We start from the raw sequence: 17,219 nt of genomic DNA, 5'->3' as shown, positions 1-17,219 counted from the left end.
GATCCAATGGCATTAGGGAATTTAAATAAAACCCACCTCCTGTCGTCCGTTAAAACTCCCCCAACTAATCTTTCTACTTGTCATGCAACAAGGTTAACAAGGTGCACTCCACATGAGACAGAAAGTGAGAAGACAGACAAACTTAAACAGAAAAGCAGATAGAGAAGGAAAAGAACAAAAGAGAGAAAAGGAGACATTAGCAGAGATTGGCAAATTTTAGTCAGGCCAATTAGTGTTTTCTTTGTGTTTATTTAGCTGGGGGCCATCAGTAGCTGCAGTAAATGTTGCTAAAACTTGCTCATAACGGTCTAGCAAATCCCACACTTTACTATTATCAACCCAATGGGTCAACTCCAATTTAAATAGCAGAAGCAGCATGCAAGAGGCAGAACAAAGCAGATCAAATCAAAGTTCCGCATACCTGCCAGGTTCAGTTATGAATAGTGGTTGGCAGCTAAACAATTAAATGGAGCAAGTGGCTCCACAAACACTCATATCCTTAATGAAGAGGGAGCCCAGCTTATCAAACAAGGCTGAAGCATTTGCAACCATCTACAATTAGAAGTGTCGAGCGAATGATACATTTTGGCCTCCTTATGGGGTTCCCAGGATCAGCCAGCCAATCTTCAATCAATTTGATTCATTCCGCATTTTTAAGGCTGAAGACACTGACCAGGGCAAAGGCAACCTCACACAACATAAGAACATAAGAACATAAGAAATAGGAGCAGGAGTAGGCCATCTAGCCCTTCGAGCCTGCCCCGCCATTCAATAAGATCATGGCTGATCTGTCGTGGCTCAGTTCCACATTCCCGCCCTCTCCCCATAACCCTTAATCCCCTCTCTTATCAAAAACCCATCAACCCACGTCTTAAAAATATTTAGCGAGGTAGCCTCCACCACTTCAACAGGCAGAGAATTCTAGAGATTCACCACCCTTTGAGTGAAGAAGTTCCTCCTCAACTCTGTTCTAAACCGCCCCCCCTTTATCTTGAGGCTGTGCCCCCTAGTCCTACTGTCCTTTCTGAGCGGGAAGAGTCTCTCCACCTCTATCCTATCCCTCCCATTCATCATCTTATACGTCTCAATGAGATCTCCCCTCATTCTTCTAAACTCTAACAAGTACAAGCCTAGTTTATTCAGCCTCTCCTCATAGCTCAACCCCCTCAACTCCGGTATCAGCCTAATAAATCTCCTCTGCACTCCCTCCAAGGCCAAAATATCCTTGTGTAAAACTGCACACAGTACTCCAGCTGCGGCCTCACCAATGCCCTATACAGCTGCAGCAAGACCTCCCTACTTTTATATTCAATCCCCCTCGCTATGAAGGCCAGCATCCCATTCGCCTTCCTGACCACCTGCTGCACCTGCACAAGGACCCCGAGGTCCCTCTGCACCGTCGCCTGCAGTTTTTCTCCACGTAAGTAATAATCCTTCCTACCATTATTCCTACCAAAGTGGACCACCTCGCACTTGCCAACATTAAATTCCATTTGCCATTTCCTGGCCCATTCGCCCAGCCTATCTAGATCCTTCTGTAGACTCTCCACACCCTCCGCACAATTTGCCGTTCCACCAATCTTGGTGTCATCAGCAAATTTCGACACCCTACACTCGGTTCCTTCCTCCAGATCATCTGTATAAATGGTAAATAGCTGAGGCCCCAGCACCGACCCCTGGGGCACTCCACTAGTCACCAACCGCCAATCCGAATAGCACCCATTGACCCCCACTCTCTGCTTCCTATTTGACAACCAATCCTCTATCCACGCTAACACCCTACCCCCAACTCCATGTCCCCTGACCTTCTGTAATAACCTCTTGTGAGGTACCTTGTCAAACGCCTTCCGAAAATCAAGAAAGACCACATCCACCGGCTCTCCTCTATCCACCGCCCTGGACACATCCTCATAGAACTCCAGTAAATTTGTCAGACACGACTTCCCTTTAATGAAACCGTGCTGCGTCCGCTCTGTCAAGCAATTCCTCTCAAGATGCCTCGCTATTTCCTCCTTGATGACGAATTCTAACATTTTACCTACAACAGATGTTAAACTAACTGGCCTATAATTCCCCGCCTTTTGCCTGGCACCCTTCTTAAACAACAGCGTAACATTAGCCGTTTTCCAATATTCCGGCACTTCCCCGGAATCCAGCGACATCTGGAAAATAAACACCAAGGCATCCACTATCACCTCCACATGTCAACTGTAGCACCAAAGAACTGTACTCCAGAACTAACTGTGTTCGTAACCAAGCTATTCCAATCGAACTACAACATTGGCAACTACCTGACAAAGTGGAGAATTGCCCATGTATGTCCTAATGACACAAAGGAGGACAATCTTTTCCTGTAACATAGGTCAGAGATGGAGATGCTTGCTGAAGATTTTGGTGTTCAGTATGACTGGCAGCTTCTCAGATACTAAAGCAGTCCATGCTCGTATTCAATAAGACCTGGATAATACTCAGGTTTGGGCTAATAAGCAGCAGATAATATTGTGCTACACAGGTGCTGGGCAATGACATTACCCAACAAGACAGAACCTAACCATTTCTCCTTAAAATTCACTGGTATTACCACACACTATTAAGATGGTTTGACATGTAAGGATTATATTTTCAATCAATAGATGACAAAGGAATGCTTAGCCATGGAATTATTTTATTTACTCTTCAGCAAATGTTCAATCGAGAATGACTGCAAGAAGGTAGAACAGAACTAACACTATTACATAATTTTCCTCATTCCTCCCTTTGTAACAGCCATGAAAATATTGATGAATCACCTAAGTATCCCAGCCAATGCATGAATCAAAAGCCCTCTGAAATGCTCTTTTGAAAAAACTACCTTGGCTTCTGCTCTTATCTTCTCGTTGTTGGCTTTTGCTGCTTTCTCTGCAATCTTCTTTTGACGCTGTGGCCCTCTTCCAAAAAATATGTAGTTAACCAGGGCATACTCCAGTAGGGCCAAGAATACAAACACAAAGCAACACATCAAGTACATATCAATAGCTTTAACATAGGGGATCTTTGGAAGGGTCTCTCGCAGATGGGTGTTGATTGTGGTCATTGTAAGTACCGTAGTAATACCTGTAAAGGATTATGTAATTATGGTCACCAATATTTATTTGTTAGCATTTCATATTAGATATTATCATTTATAATGCTAGAAAATTAAACCAAAAACAACATGTTTTCAACGACTATATTAAAATAGCTTACACTGCATTCCAACTTTTTCAATACTTCCATTAAAAATTAATCAGTAGTCTATCATGATGGGCTGAATGGCATCCTTCTGTGTTGTAACAACTTTGTGATTGATTATGGGTGGGATTTTTTGGCCATTCTGCAGGATCTTCTGGTAACACTGATGACAATTCCTCGCTACGGCACAAGTGGACACGAACAATGGGAAACCCTGTTGACAGCAGTGACAAAGATCTCCAATGGCAGGATGCCTCTGTCATTGCAAAGAGAGTGGGATGGAAACTCCTACCCGATGTTTTTTGTGCCTAAATCAAAATGAATAAAGAACAAGGAACAAAGAAAGGTACAAGCCCTTTGGCCCTCCAAGACTGTGCTGATCATGATGCCCTAACTAAACTAAAAAATCTTTCTGCCCTTACTCGGTCTGTATCCCTCTACTCCCTTCCTATTCATGTACCCATCCAGATGCCTCTTAAATGTTGCTAATATGCCTGCTTCCACCATCTCCTCTGGCAGCACATTCCAGGCACCCACCACATTCTGAATGAAAAACTTCCCCTGCATATCTGCCTTAAATTTTCCTCCTCTCACCTTGAAGCTGTGCCCCCTTGTAATTGACACTTCCACCCTTGGAAAAAGCTTTTGACTATCCACCCTGTCTATGCCTCTCATAATTTTGTAGATCTTTATCAGGTCTCCCCTCAGCCTCCACCTTTCCAATGAAAACAATCGTAGTTTATTCAACCTCTCCTCACAGCCATCACCCTCAAGATCAGGCAGCATCAATAACAATTTACGAGAATGAAAAGCGCTGCATGATCTTCTAATTCTTGCACTGAATAGGTTACACCCAAAGTTGTCATTGTGGGAATTCATGTCAGTTGAGACCCTTATAGAGAGGTCAAACTTGAATATGTCAATTGGCCTTTGAGACAACTGATTACCTTCTCTAATTGGAGTGATTCTAATTGGGAACTGTAACATTTTTTAAAGTTTTTCTTCTGCCTTGGGAAGTTCCTGATTTGCATCAGAAAACTGGATTAAGTCCTGGGCAAACAATTATTTTTCTTGTCCACCTTAAGTAGTACAAGACACACAGAGCCACTGATATGTTGAAAAAATTAAGCTGTCAGAGTATCCGGAAACCTGACTATAAAGTATGAAAGTACTGAATAGCATTTAGGCAGTAAAAATCTTATATTTTCTGACCATGTTCTTGAATAACATGTAATGATCACAAATAACACAAGTGGCTGAGAGTGGGATTTTCCAGCCTTTCCCACCAGTGGGATTTTTTTAGTCCCACTAAAGGTGACCCTCGTAGCAAGTTCCCCAGCGTAGTGGCTAGCAAGCACCGCAAATGGCCACTGACTCTGGTGGGACTGGAAGATCCTACTGCTGTTTAATGGCGGCCACCTCCACTGCTTGAAAACCTGCCATAGGGATCCCAGAAAATCTGTTCCTCAATCAAGAAACTACTTGGCAGAGATCCCTAATTGAAAAGATACTCTAAAATAACAACCTTGCATCTGTGAAAAATTCTTGTGAGGTAATTAAAATATTTAAACATTCCATTTCAGTTTTAGGATGCAAAATAGATATACTTCACGACAAGTTGTCAATACAAGAGTTAATTCGAAAGCATTTTAAGATCTGTGTTGGTAATAGTGATCCTACAGAAATAAATGGTCTTTAGGTTCAACCAGTGGTAAATTATCCATGTTTCCAGATTGCGGTTTGCATATTTAGAGATCTTAATTATTTATTTTCAAAATTATTCTCCAAGTGAAATATATCGCACAGAGGAACAAAAGAAATTGTAGGTTATAACAGTAAGTATGGTAGCTTGCAGATACTTAAAAAGACATACCTAAAGCAACTCGTGCAGCAGATGCATCATAATTGATCCAGAAGGAGACCCATGAGAGGATGGTGATCAAGATGGAGGGCATGTATGTTTGCAGAATGAAGTAACCAATATTTCTTTTAAGCTTGAAACTGAGGGAAAGCCTGGGGTAAGAACCTGGAAAGCAACATTATACAAATAGTTTAAGTTCTGGCAGTGAATTGAATATTAAGTCTGATGTATAAATGCATTGCTGATGTGCAAAACATAACACACATTTCTATCTCTTTGATGCTCTTATAGCTTTACAAATTGTAAACCACATTATTCATCAAGTATTTCGACAAATGGTGAATATCAGAGTGCATGGTTCCCAATAAAATTTGATTGTTGCACATGGTGGTATGTTTAATTTTTTTTAGCAGAAATATTGCCTGAACAACAATCCAAAAGTTAACATTCTTAATGGGTAAGGTGATAAACCTCAAGACGGAAGCTCCAACATTTTACAGCAACATCTGAGACTAGAATTTAGTGCTGCAACAGCATCACTCTGGGTTCAAGTCCCACTTCAGGACTTGATGGCCATGGAACATGCATTCATAATGTGACCCAGGAAGTTGATTGTAAATCCTTCCAATATGCCCAGTGACGGGCAGTAAGAGCAAGAGAGTTTCCTGGCCAGCCATACTGCAGAAGTCAATGACAAACCACTACAATACTTTGTCAAGTATAATCATGCACCAATCCAGTGGAAGTCCATAGTTGCCAATGCCCTCTTAGGGCATGGTACCTGAAGGAAGAGGATTAAGGAACAACAAGTTATATTTACATAGTGTTTTCAATGAAGTGGAATGTTCCAAAGTGCTTCATGTGTTCCAAGGTGATTCATGCAAGATTAATTTGGACAGAAAAGTTTTGGAGATAAAATGACTGGATATTGCTTCAAATTATTTTACAATATTGAGACAACGATAAACAGGAGAAGACATAAAACTAGTTTCCATGCCTGAAAGAGCAGATAACATTTATATACATATGTAACAGCCAGTATGAAACAAGACTGCACCATCAAATTCATGAGAAATGCTCTGATCTTAGATATTTTAAGATTGGGTATATATCTTACCAACATTTTTGCCTGGAGTAATATAGTATTACCAGAACATAATTTTGTGTATTTAATATCTTTCTTTCCTCGAGATCAGACCTTGGAAGCTAAAGTTCCAGGCCAGTTCTTCAGTATAAAAATATAAGCTGTTTGTAGAGATAAAGAATATGTTTGTACTGAGGAGGGCTGTTCAGTTGATGTTTGGTAGTTTGTTTTTTTTTCTCTTTATTCTTTCATGGAATGAGAGCATTGTTGGTGAGGCCAGCATTTGTTGACCATCTCTCATTGCCTTTGAACTGAATAGCTTGCTGGACCATTTTAGAGGGCAGTTAAGATTCAATCAAACTGCTGCAGGTCTGGAGCCACATGCAGGCCAGAGTGGGTAAAGATGGCAGGTTTCCTTCCCTTATTGACATTAGTGAATCAGATGGGTTTTATATGTCCCTAGAGCAGTTGCATGGGCCTCTACATTACTAATCCAGTCACACTACCACCAAGCCCACCATCTTCACATACAATCCCTATTCCTATCTCCTTAGAATAGAAGAGCAGGGATGTACTTCTGAGGCAGTAAAGAGCTCCGGTTAGACCCAATTGGTTCCCATATCTAGGGAAGAATGTGCTGGCCTTGGAACGGGTCCAGAGGAGATTCACAAGAGTGATCCTTGGAATGAAGAGCTTGTCGTATGAGGAACAGTTGAGGACTCTGGGTCTGTACTCATTGTTGCAAGGCCTGGATAGAGTGGGCGTGGAAAGGATGTTTCCACAAGTAGGAAAAACTAAAAGCAGACAGCACAACATCAAGCTAAAGGGACAATCATTTAAAACAGAGATGAGGAGGAATTTCTTCAGCCAGAGTGGTGAATCTGTGGAAGTCTTTGCCACAGAAGGTTTTGGAAGCCAGGTCGAGTGTCTTTAAAGACAGTGATAGATAGATTCTTGATTGATAAGGGGAGCAGGGGTTATGCGAAAAAGGCAGGAGAATGAGGATGAGAAAAATATCAGTCATGACTGAATGGCGAAGCAGACTTGAGGGCCGAATGGCCTAATTCTGCTCCTACGTCTTATGGTCCTCACAACAGGAATCCAGTGACTCAAAGGCAGAAAAGACAGGAGTTGAGAGAAGCTAAATTCAGTGTGTCAGAGAGAGAAGTTGAGGGGAGGTGGATTAATCACTCTAAGATAAACTGCAAGGTTAGTGAGATAGTAATTAACTGAGTAATCAGCAATAGGACTCAACCTAATGATCAGTTTAGCAGAGGAAGACCGAATTTAAGGAACTGATCTGTTTGCTTTACAGTTGAAGAAACAGTGAATTTAGAGTGCAGTTTTTGGTTGTCTCTGGGACCGACAGAGTAAGACAAGAAGCATCAAGTGAATGTTCAGGAATCAAGCTAACGGTGACTCTTCACTTGTTTGTTTGGGTATATATCTTATCAACTTTTTTGTCTGGAGTAATATAGTTCACTTTTCTTGCTTGAATAAATATTTTATTATTTGTATTAAAATTTCAGTAACTGTGAACTCATTCAGTAACTTTCCTCCACAGTTTCTAAAAAAAAAGTTAGGGTCAATCATAGAATCTCTACAGTGCACAAGGAGGCCATTTGGCCCATCGAATCTGCACAGACACACCTTGTTTTTATCTCACGCAGGCCCTATCCCTGTAAGCATATGTATTTACCCTGCTAATCCCCCTAACCCTACACACCTTGGGCCACTAAGGGGCAATTTAGCATGGCCAAACAACCTGACCTGCACATTTTTGGATTGTGGGAGTAAATCGGAGCACCCAGAGGAAACCCATGCAGGCATGGGGAGAATGTGCAAACTCCACACGGACAGTCTCTCAATGCTGGAATTGAACCCTGAACCCTGGCACAGTGAAGCCAGGTTTCATTCTGGGATCTTACCTTTGCAATGATAACAGCAATTGAAATTGTAACATTACACAAACCAAAGAAAGTAGCTAAAGTAAACTTGAGTTCCTTAACTTTAGTCACCTCCCTGCATTTCTGAGGTGGGGAAACATTTGACTAGGTAGGATTGTGAGGCCCATTACCCTCTGACCTGATTCCTCTCTCATCAGTTCTGACTACCCCTCTGATCACCTGACTGCTCCCTATCCAGATAGGAATAACTAAATTAGACGGGAGATGCTGTGCTATGCAATTCTCTGACAGCCTTGAGTGGAAGACCTGGAAGATATACTCAATAATGGCAGGTTGGGAAAACCTTTGTGGGCTGTGACAATGCGTGTAGCCTTGGAATCTTTTGTTCACACATACAGAGTATACACATTGTTAGGTACCTGTAGAGAAAACAACATTCTTGGAAATTAGGTGATAATCGACAATAGAAAACTGTGGTAACTCAATCTTCTCCACTCCAGTCACTGCTCGAGTCCCACCACGCCAGTAGAACTCAATGTCATCTGTAGTGTATCCATCTGGAAGAAAAATGGGAAACTGAATTGTTGGGGAATAGATGCCATCTATCATGTTTGACATTTGACTTTTTCAGCAATAATCAAGATTCAAACACTTACTGATGGTATTAACTATACTACTTGCTATTTAAGGTCAATTATGAAGGAACATGACATATTTTAAGAAATGAAGAACCACAGAAGTTACAGCATAAAAGGAGGCACCTAGGTACCATTTCTAATTCCACTTTCCTGCACCTGGCCTATTGCGCTATAGCTTACAGAACATAAGGTGCAGATTCAGGTACTTTGTAAAATAATTTAGGGTCTCTGCTCCACCACCAACAGAGGCAGCAAATTCTAGGCACCCATTATCTCTGCATAAAAACATTCTTCCTTATGTTTCCTCTTCATCTTTTGCCACTTATCTATGTCCCCTCGTTCTTGAACTTTCTGCCAAAGGAAACAATTTTATCCTGTCCACTTTATCTTTTCCCCACAAACGTTGGCATACCTTAATCACATCACCTCTCAGCCTTCTTTGTTCCAAGAAAAATAACCCAACTTATCCAATCTCTCCTCATTACTACACTTTTCTAGCCCTGGCAACATTCTTGCAAATCTCCTCTGTACTCTCTCCAGAGCAATTACGTTTTTCCTGTAATGTGGTGACCAGAACAGCATACAATACTCCAGTTGCAGCCTCACCAGTGTTTTATACAATTCCAACATTATATCCCTACTTTTATATGTATAACACTTCCCATATGTATAAGACTTCTTTACAACCTCATCTACTTGAACTCTGCCTTTAGGGACTTGTGTATTTGTATGCTAAGATGTCGCACTCACCTATCCATGTTTGTATATTCTCATTTATTGTGTACTCTCTAAAACTGTTTGACTTCCATAAATGCACAACCTCACACTTCCCTGTGGTAAATTCCATCTGCCACTTTACCATTCACTACACCAACTCATCTATATCATTATGCAAATTATAGCTATCCTTTACACTATCCACTATTTGACCAATCTTTGTGTCATCTGCAAATTTCCCAATCATGCCCCCCACATTCATGTCCAAATCGTTGATATATAACACAAATGGTAAGGGTCCCAACGGCAAGCCCTGTGGAATACCACTTGGAACAACCTTCCATTCACAAGGGCATCCATCGACCACTACTCTTTGTTTTCTGCTATTTAGTAAACTTTTTAATCCAGTTTGCCATATCACCCTGTATTTCATGGGCTTTTACTTTTATGATAAATTTGATATGTGGGACCTTTTTAAACACCTTGTTAAAATCTATGTACACAACATCCACTGCACTACCCTCATCAACCATTCTTGTCACTTTATTAGCCAAACCTTTCCTTTAATAAATCCATGCTGACTATCCCTTACTAGTCAGGCCTTTCTATTCAATATTTAATCCTAACTCTCAGGATCGATTCTACTAATTAGCCCACCACCAATTTAAGACTAGCTGGCCTATGATTGTTTGGCATTTCCTTCCATCCTTTTTTAAATAATTGAACTATGTTTGCATTTCTCTAGTCTTCCAGAAACTCTCCCGCATCTAACGAGGGCTGGAAACAATCCACCTGGCCCTGATGACTTATCAACTTCCAAGAATCCCAACCCTTTGAATACTTCCTCTCTCTTTGTGATTATCCTGTCCAATATCTCAGTGTTCCTCCTGGACTGCTATATCTGCATCATTCCTTTTCTTTGTCAACATGGAGAGAAAACATTCTTTTAAAACCCTTCCCACAGCTTCTGCATCTACACACAAGTTCACTTCTTTATCTCTGATAGGTCCTAATTTTTCCTTAACTAACCTTTTACCACTAATATACCATTTGGGTTTTGTTTACTTGCAAATCTTTCTTCCTGTCCTCGCTTTGATTTCCTTATTTACTTTTTTACTTCATCCCTACATTTCTTATATTCATCTAGGCTCTCTGCAGTGCTTAGTTCTTTGTGTCTATTGTACACTTTTATTGTTTGGCCTTCCCATGTATTCCTCTAGAAAACCAGGGAGCTCTAGATATGGCAGTACTATTATTATTTTTGGAGGGGACATGTCTACTTTATATGTTTAGGATACCACTTTTCACTCCTTCCCACTACTTTTCTACTGATTGATCCTCTAGGAGTGCTGTCCAGTCCCCTCAGCTAAGTCTCCTACTATTATTGCCCTCTCGTTCCTACAGGCAGAAATTTGCCAACATATTTATTCTTCTCTCTCCTTTTCACTATTTGAGGGTCTGTAGTATACTCCCAGTAGTGTGATTGCCCCTTTTTTAGTTCTAACCTCAACTCATAAAACCTCACAAAAGTTTGTTGACCTGTTTAGTACATCATCCCTTCTCACAATTGGAATTGATTCTTTAACCATTCGTGCCACCACCACTCCTTTTTATATCCCACTCATGCATGAAGACTCTATAACGTGTAACATTACAATTGGCAATTACTGGCTGTGGTACTACTGGACAAACATTTTGCGGGAAATTTTAACTGCCCATCCCCTCACCCAAGATGTGCAGGCGGGAGTTGGACAGGTGACTATATTAGCAAGGCAAGAAGTCTCACAACACTAGGTTAAAATCTAACGTTTATTTGGAATCATGAGCTTTCAGGGTGCTGCTCTGGTGATGAAGGATCAGCGCTCCGAAAGCTCATGATTCCAAATAAACCTGTTAGACTTAAACCTGGGTGTTGTAAGACTTCTTATTGTGCCTGCTCCAGTCCAACACTGGAATCGCCACATTTTGTTAGCAAAAGTCAGAAAAAACTGCTGGAACAATAGCTATATTGTTGGGCAGAGTATGAAACAAGAAATTATTGGAACTTATAACAAAGGAAATGTAATAATTGTGGGGGACTCTAATCTTCATACAGACAAGAACAATCACATTGGCAAGAGTGGTCTCGAAGATAAATGTGTAGAATATTTTAGTCACAGATTCTTGGAGCAATAGGTTGCAACTGGAGATAAATCTATCTTGTATTGTGTATTGAAGCAGGTTATTTAGTGATGTCATAGTAAAAGATCTACTGGGTAATAGGGAATATAATATCACTGAATTCCGTGTTAACTTTGAAAGTTACAAGCTTCAAATGCAAACAAGAATCTTAAACTTTAACAAAGCCAATTACACAGGTATGAGTGGAGAACTGGCTAAGGTTAATTGGGTAAACAGTCTAAAAGATATGGAGACAAATGAACATTGGGAAACATTTAAAGAAACAATAAAACATGTTCAACAAAAATACATTCCGCAAGACACATCCATTCTTGACTCATTCAAGAAGTAAAAGATAGCATTAGACTAAGAGAAGTTTAAACTGTTGCAAAAAATAAATAACAAGACTGAGGATTGGGAGTGGTTTAGAAACCAGGGAAGTTTGTCCAAGAAGTTGACAAAAGGGGTAAAATAGAATAAGTATTAACTAACTAAAACTATAAACACAGGTTATATATATTTATAAGCATATAAAAAGAGTAGCTAAGGTAACATTGGTCCCTCAGAAACAGGGGAAACTATCACAGGGAATGAGAAAATAGCACAGGCATTGAACAAATATTTTTTGACTCCCTTCACAGTCAAAGGCACTAGTTCCATATCAGAAATAAACAGTATCCCGGGACCTAAAAAGAGTGAGGAAATTACAGAAATTATTAGCAGAGAGAAAGTATTGGAGAAGTTTAAGGAACTCAAATCTGACACATCTCCAGGACTCGATGGCTTGCACATTAGTGTAAAAGATAGCTGCAGAAATAGTGAGTGTGTTGGCTATGATTTTCCAAAATTTCTTAGATTTGGGAATGGTTCCAATACATTGGAAGTTGGTAAATGTTGCATCAGTTCTCCAGAATGGAGGGAGATAAAAATAATGAACTACATACAAACATACAAATTAGGAGGTGTAGGCCACTCAGCCTTCAAACTTGCTCCATAATTCAGTAAGATCAAGGCTGATCTCATTTTCACTTCAACCCCACATTTCAGCTTACCCCTGATAACTTTTCACTCCCTTGTTAATCAAGAATCTATGTAGCTCAGCCTTGAAAATATTCAAAGACTCTGCTTCCATTGCTTTTCAGATGCTCATGAGCTCTGACAAAAAAAATTCCCCTAATTTCTGTATTAAAGGAACCAGTTGGCTGAATATCAGTTGGTGAAAAATTTATGTTATTGAAGTTGAAGTCAATTAATTCTTAACAATGCATTTAAAAAAGCATAATATGATTAAAACAAGTCATGGTTTTACTGACAGGAAATCCTGTTTGACAAATTTATTAGAGTTTTTGAGGCTGTAACTGGAGGGATAGATAAAGACGAACCAGTCACTATTGTATACCTGAATTTCCAAAAGCTGCCACGCAAATGGTTAATAGGAAGATAAGGGCTCATAGAGTTGAGAGTAATATTTTAGTATGGATAGAGGATTGGTTAACAGGTAGAAAGCAGAGAGTTGACATAAATGTGGCTTTTTCAAATTGGCATGCAGTGAATAGTGGTGTGTCGCAGGAATCATCCAGCAAGACTTTTGGACTATGCAGTCAATTACAGTGTAAAGTATTATTTCTGTGAACACTGTAGTGAAGTGCACAATCATGGAGACTTTCATGATTGCTCTGCTGGAAGATCAGACTGCTAGCATCATGGCTCTGGAGTTTCCTATCTCCTCAGTTGTTCAATACATGAAGAGCACAGATGGAAGTGTAAGGATCATAGTTTGAAGATTTCAGGGACAATGCAGAAGGATAAACACTGCTCAAAGTTTCATACCGCAATTATCTACTCCATGGAGGATTACAGGCCTGTCAGCTCCCTTACAGCAAGCTCTTATGACTAGAAAAACACTTCACAGGAATATTGGAGTAAGACAACAAGTACAGAGACCCACTCAAAGGGATTGCATTAGGATAATTTAATTAAGCTCTAAAATGCGCAATTTGCATGTGATCTGAACAGTTTTATTTGGTTTGCTTTCATGTTGGCCTTCATATTCATTGTTAAGGGAATAATGAGCTAATAGGGCACGTAGAAGGTAGGAGAAAGAAGTAGGCTGTTTTTCTTTATTCTTTCACAAGATATGGGCATCACTGGCCTGATGAGCATTCATTGCTCATGCCTAACTGCTCTTGAGAAGTTGGTAATTAGCCACTGTCTCGAACCCTTGCAATCCATGTAGTATAAATACATCCACGGTACTGTTAGGAAGGGAGCTACAGGATTATGACCCTGCAATAGTGAAGGAATGGTGACAGAGGCTGGAATTCTACTGCCCCATTCACCACGGGAATCAGAGTGGGTGAAAGGTGGACCATGGAAAGATCCGTTGACCTCAGATGGGATTTTATGGTTTTGGAACAAGCAAGGCTGTAAAATCTTGCCCATAGTTCCAAATCAGAATGGCATATGGCTTGGAAGGGAATTTGCGTGTTGGTGTCCCCACGTATTTTCTGCCTTTATTTGCTGGGACTGCTGATGTATTGGGTGGAAAGGTTTGCTTAGGATAACTTCTCAATAGTTTTTTGCCTTACAACTGGAAGCATTACTTGATCTTAGCTTTCTTCATTATCTCCTTGTCATCCCGTCTTTATCGTGCTCCTGCAATTCTTCCTCCTGTGGCAGCTCTAAGGGTTGGTCCCATGAGTAGCATAATTATGTAGTATGCAGCAAACCATTACAAACCTGGGACTTATTCAGAGCTATTTTGCAGGATTGCACTGTATCAGTTGTGGCACAAGAACCTTTGTCTGAGGGCACCTGTAGCTATGGTTTGCCAAATGAAGTTTTCAATCTGTGTGGCTTTCATTGTATTAGTGCTCTTGTGTGTGTCTGGGTTCCTTCCAGGAGTCATGAGGCCATTTTATAGAGGATACCCACTGTCCCTAAGGACTTAGCCTGACATCCATTGATCTGCCTCAGATACGGACAGCCTCCATATGAAGACCTCATGACTACTGCAGACTTGAGTTATATGCTGCCTTTGGTCACAATCCAGTTGAAAATTCAGGAACTGCAACTCCTTCTTGTAATATAACATAACTGATGTATTTCAAGAAGAATGCAGGGCAACATTTGGGCAGTCATGGTGATCTTGCAACTAGCAGTTCCACTGAGCTCAATCCTTTTCAGCAGCAACTTCTAAGCTCTCTCTTTGTTAAGAGGGTGTCTTTCAACTGCTTGATTGGCATTTGGATTGCAAACCAGATGAATTTGCTGAAGTTACCTGTTGTAAATGGGCATAGAAATTGAGGATTAGTTACATTAATAACCATAGACAATGCTATCCATCCAATGCTTCTGAGACAGGGTTGTTGCTGCAACAGGTGATACAGCCTTCCTGGTAAAGCCACATTACTTCTCAACTTGATATAGGAAAGCCTAGTACAGGAGACTCATTTGCTTGTTTGGCAACTGAGGATGAAGAGTAAGAGCAAGGGACAGTTCTTCTGCTGGCTGGCTTATCTCTGCATCAGCAATTAATTAATGAAAGATTCTGTTGAATCATCCTTTCCTTCCACAATAGACTCAACAATCCCTCATGCTTACTTGACAAATTCTTATACCCAGCTGCTTAATTGACCAAAATGTTTAATGTAAAGAAAATAATTCAAAGCAACAAACTGGTTGATCACAATGTTTGTGTGCAGTGATGCTTGAGAACTAAAAATCAAAGTTATGTAAACTCTTTAGTGGCCTGTCTTAGCTCAATTGTCTAGTAGGTGCTCATATGAAAAGCTCCACCACTTATAACAGTATGTGAGATGGAAGACTGCTGAACTTTCACTAAGAGTAACTGAGATGAGTATGATGAGTAAATTGAGGAACATTGGCAAATGGAATTTGGTGCTGGCAGACAGACTGGCCAAGTTGGATGAGTGACCTCAACACAGGCACTCCTTTTGTACCTGACAGCAAGGGAGGAGGAGTGTTGCTATCATGACAAAACAGCATCTGTGGGGCGACACTTTGGGACTCCTTTTCCATGGTATATTTCATGTGTTGAAAACCAGAGGAGATGAAGATGCCTAGAGCAAAGATGGGGCCAGCTGGAATTACTGTCAGACTGATTATCAAAGGCTTCAACCTCATGGTCCCTATTGCACTGCCGATAAAGCTGATCACACACTCTTTGATTCACGATGTTTCTTTGGAAGAGTCCATACAAATTGAAGCTGCATTTATCCATACTCCCTGATGTAGTAGACAGGTTCTTTGGCAGTCAGCAGAAGACTCTAGTAGTTTGTTGTAAAGCTATTTTCTTTTGTAGATTTTGACCCTGAAAATCATTTGCATCCTTTTCAGGAAGCTTAGGATGCAAGCTTGCCCTCCAGTGTGCCGATTCATGGGCTGTCCCCATCCAATACATACCCCCCATACAATACGGGGTACCAGTTTCTGAGATGGTGTAAGCAAGAATAAAGGTGAGTAATGAAGCATATTCAAAACAGTTCAGTTACATACAGGTGAGAGTGGCAAACTGAAACTTCTTTATTTTTCTTATTGTCTGTAAGTTGAGGTGTGGCATATTTCCCTCAACCCTCTGGTTATGAAGTCAATTTTAAAGTGACTCACTGCTAAAGCTCTCTTAAGCATGAAATCAGAAGTTTTGTTTATTCTATCCAGGGAAGGTCATCACAACCAACTATACACACAAGTGCACATGAAGGAGATAGGAAAGAAATAAGTTTTACAATTAGGAATAACTTAAAAAAAAAGAAACCCAAAGACATGGATAATAATTCATGTGAATGTTAAGAGTCCAGAATGTCAGAGTCTAATGAGGGTTTCTTCACATGAGTTAAGGTTCAGCAGTTGCTGAATTTCTTCAAAGTTGGTGATTTCACAGCAATGAGGTTGATATACAGAGATTTATTTTCTCAACAGTAGGAATCTTATTGAGAACCATGTTTTGAAGAGGTTTAGACTTGGAGGCAAGATTTGTGGCCAGCCTGGAGTGCTGGTTTGGAGTTGACAGGCTGAATGTTAACAGTAGACAGCCCTGGCAGTTCAGAAATAAAACATTAAAACATTCCAAAGGGGTTGCCCATGGATGAGTCAGTTTCAGGTTAATGATCAGTTTCTATGTATCTGGTAAAAATCCATTGTTCACCTTGAGATAGAGGCTGACTATTAGTGGTTCCTTGGGTATAATGAATTTTGATGGCTCTCTCTTTGTTATAAATCCAGGCTGTTGAGACAGACCACCTGCTACTTCCCCTTGTTTCATTGATTATAATGGCTCCACACAATGGTAGCTGTGAGATTCCACAGGATGAGGGTTGAGTTTTGTCTGTATTTGCTGTTGGAAGTTTCCAGAACTGTAGCCAACTTGTAAATCATGTGACATGTAGCAGCCATGTTCTTGGTCCAACAAAGTCCATTTTTAAATAAGCAGAAAGTAAGGTTTGATTTCAAAAGTTTATGATCTCTTTCAAGTTTTATTGACATGGCAGTCAGTATCAAGGGTAAGAAGAAGAACGTTGAGTAAGGTCAAGGCTGGTTAACTTTTTCAAGCAGATTATCTCATGCAGAAAGCTATCAGTGAGAAGAGAAAAAAAAGTGTAAGGAGGCCAAATGTTTTGTGG

General features: G+C 40.4%; 1 protein-coding gene across 2 annotated transcripts in view; it reads right to left on the bottom strand.

Moving 5' to 3' along the window:
* Nucleotides 1-17,219, bottom strand: part of LOC145351770 (gamma-aminobutyric acid receptor subunit beta-2) — a 244,747-nt gene that overhangs the window by 11,104 nt on the left and 216,424 nt on the right. For both annotated transcript variants that reach the window (XM_080201394.1, XM_080201395.1), the window contains exons 6-8: nucleotides 8,482-8,619; nucleotides 5,084-5,236; nucleotides 2,852-3,093 (exon numbers count right to left, since the gene is read on the bottom strand). In XM_080201394.1, the coding sequence (XP_080057520.1) occupies nucleotides 2,852-3,093; nucleotides 5,084-5,236; nucleotides 8,482-8,619 (533 nt within the window). The remainder of the gene's footprint in view (nucleotides 1-2,851; nucleotides 3,094-5,083; nucleotides 5,237-8,481; nucleotides 8,620-17,219) is intronic.

Source organism: Carcharhinus amblyrhynchos, chromosome 13, assembly GCF_965287045.1.
Source record: "Carcharhinus amblyrhynchos chromosome 13, sCarAmb.v2.hapA, whole genome shotgun sequence".
NCBI lineage: Eukaryota > Metazoa > Chordata > Chondrichthyes > Carcharhiniformes > Carcharhinidae > Carcharhinus > Carcharhinus amblyrhynchos.
This window is presented reverse-complemented; position numbering and strand designations above follow the sequence as displayed.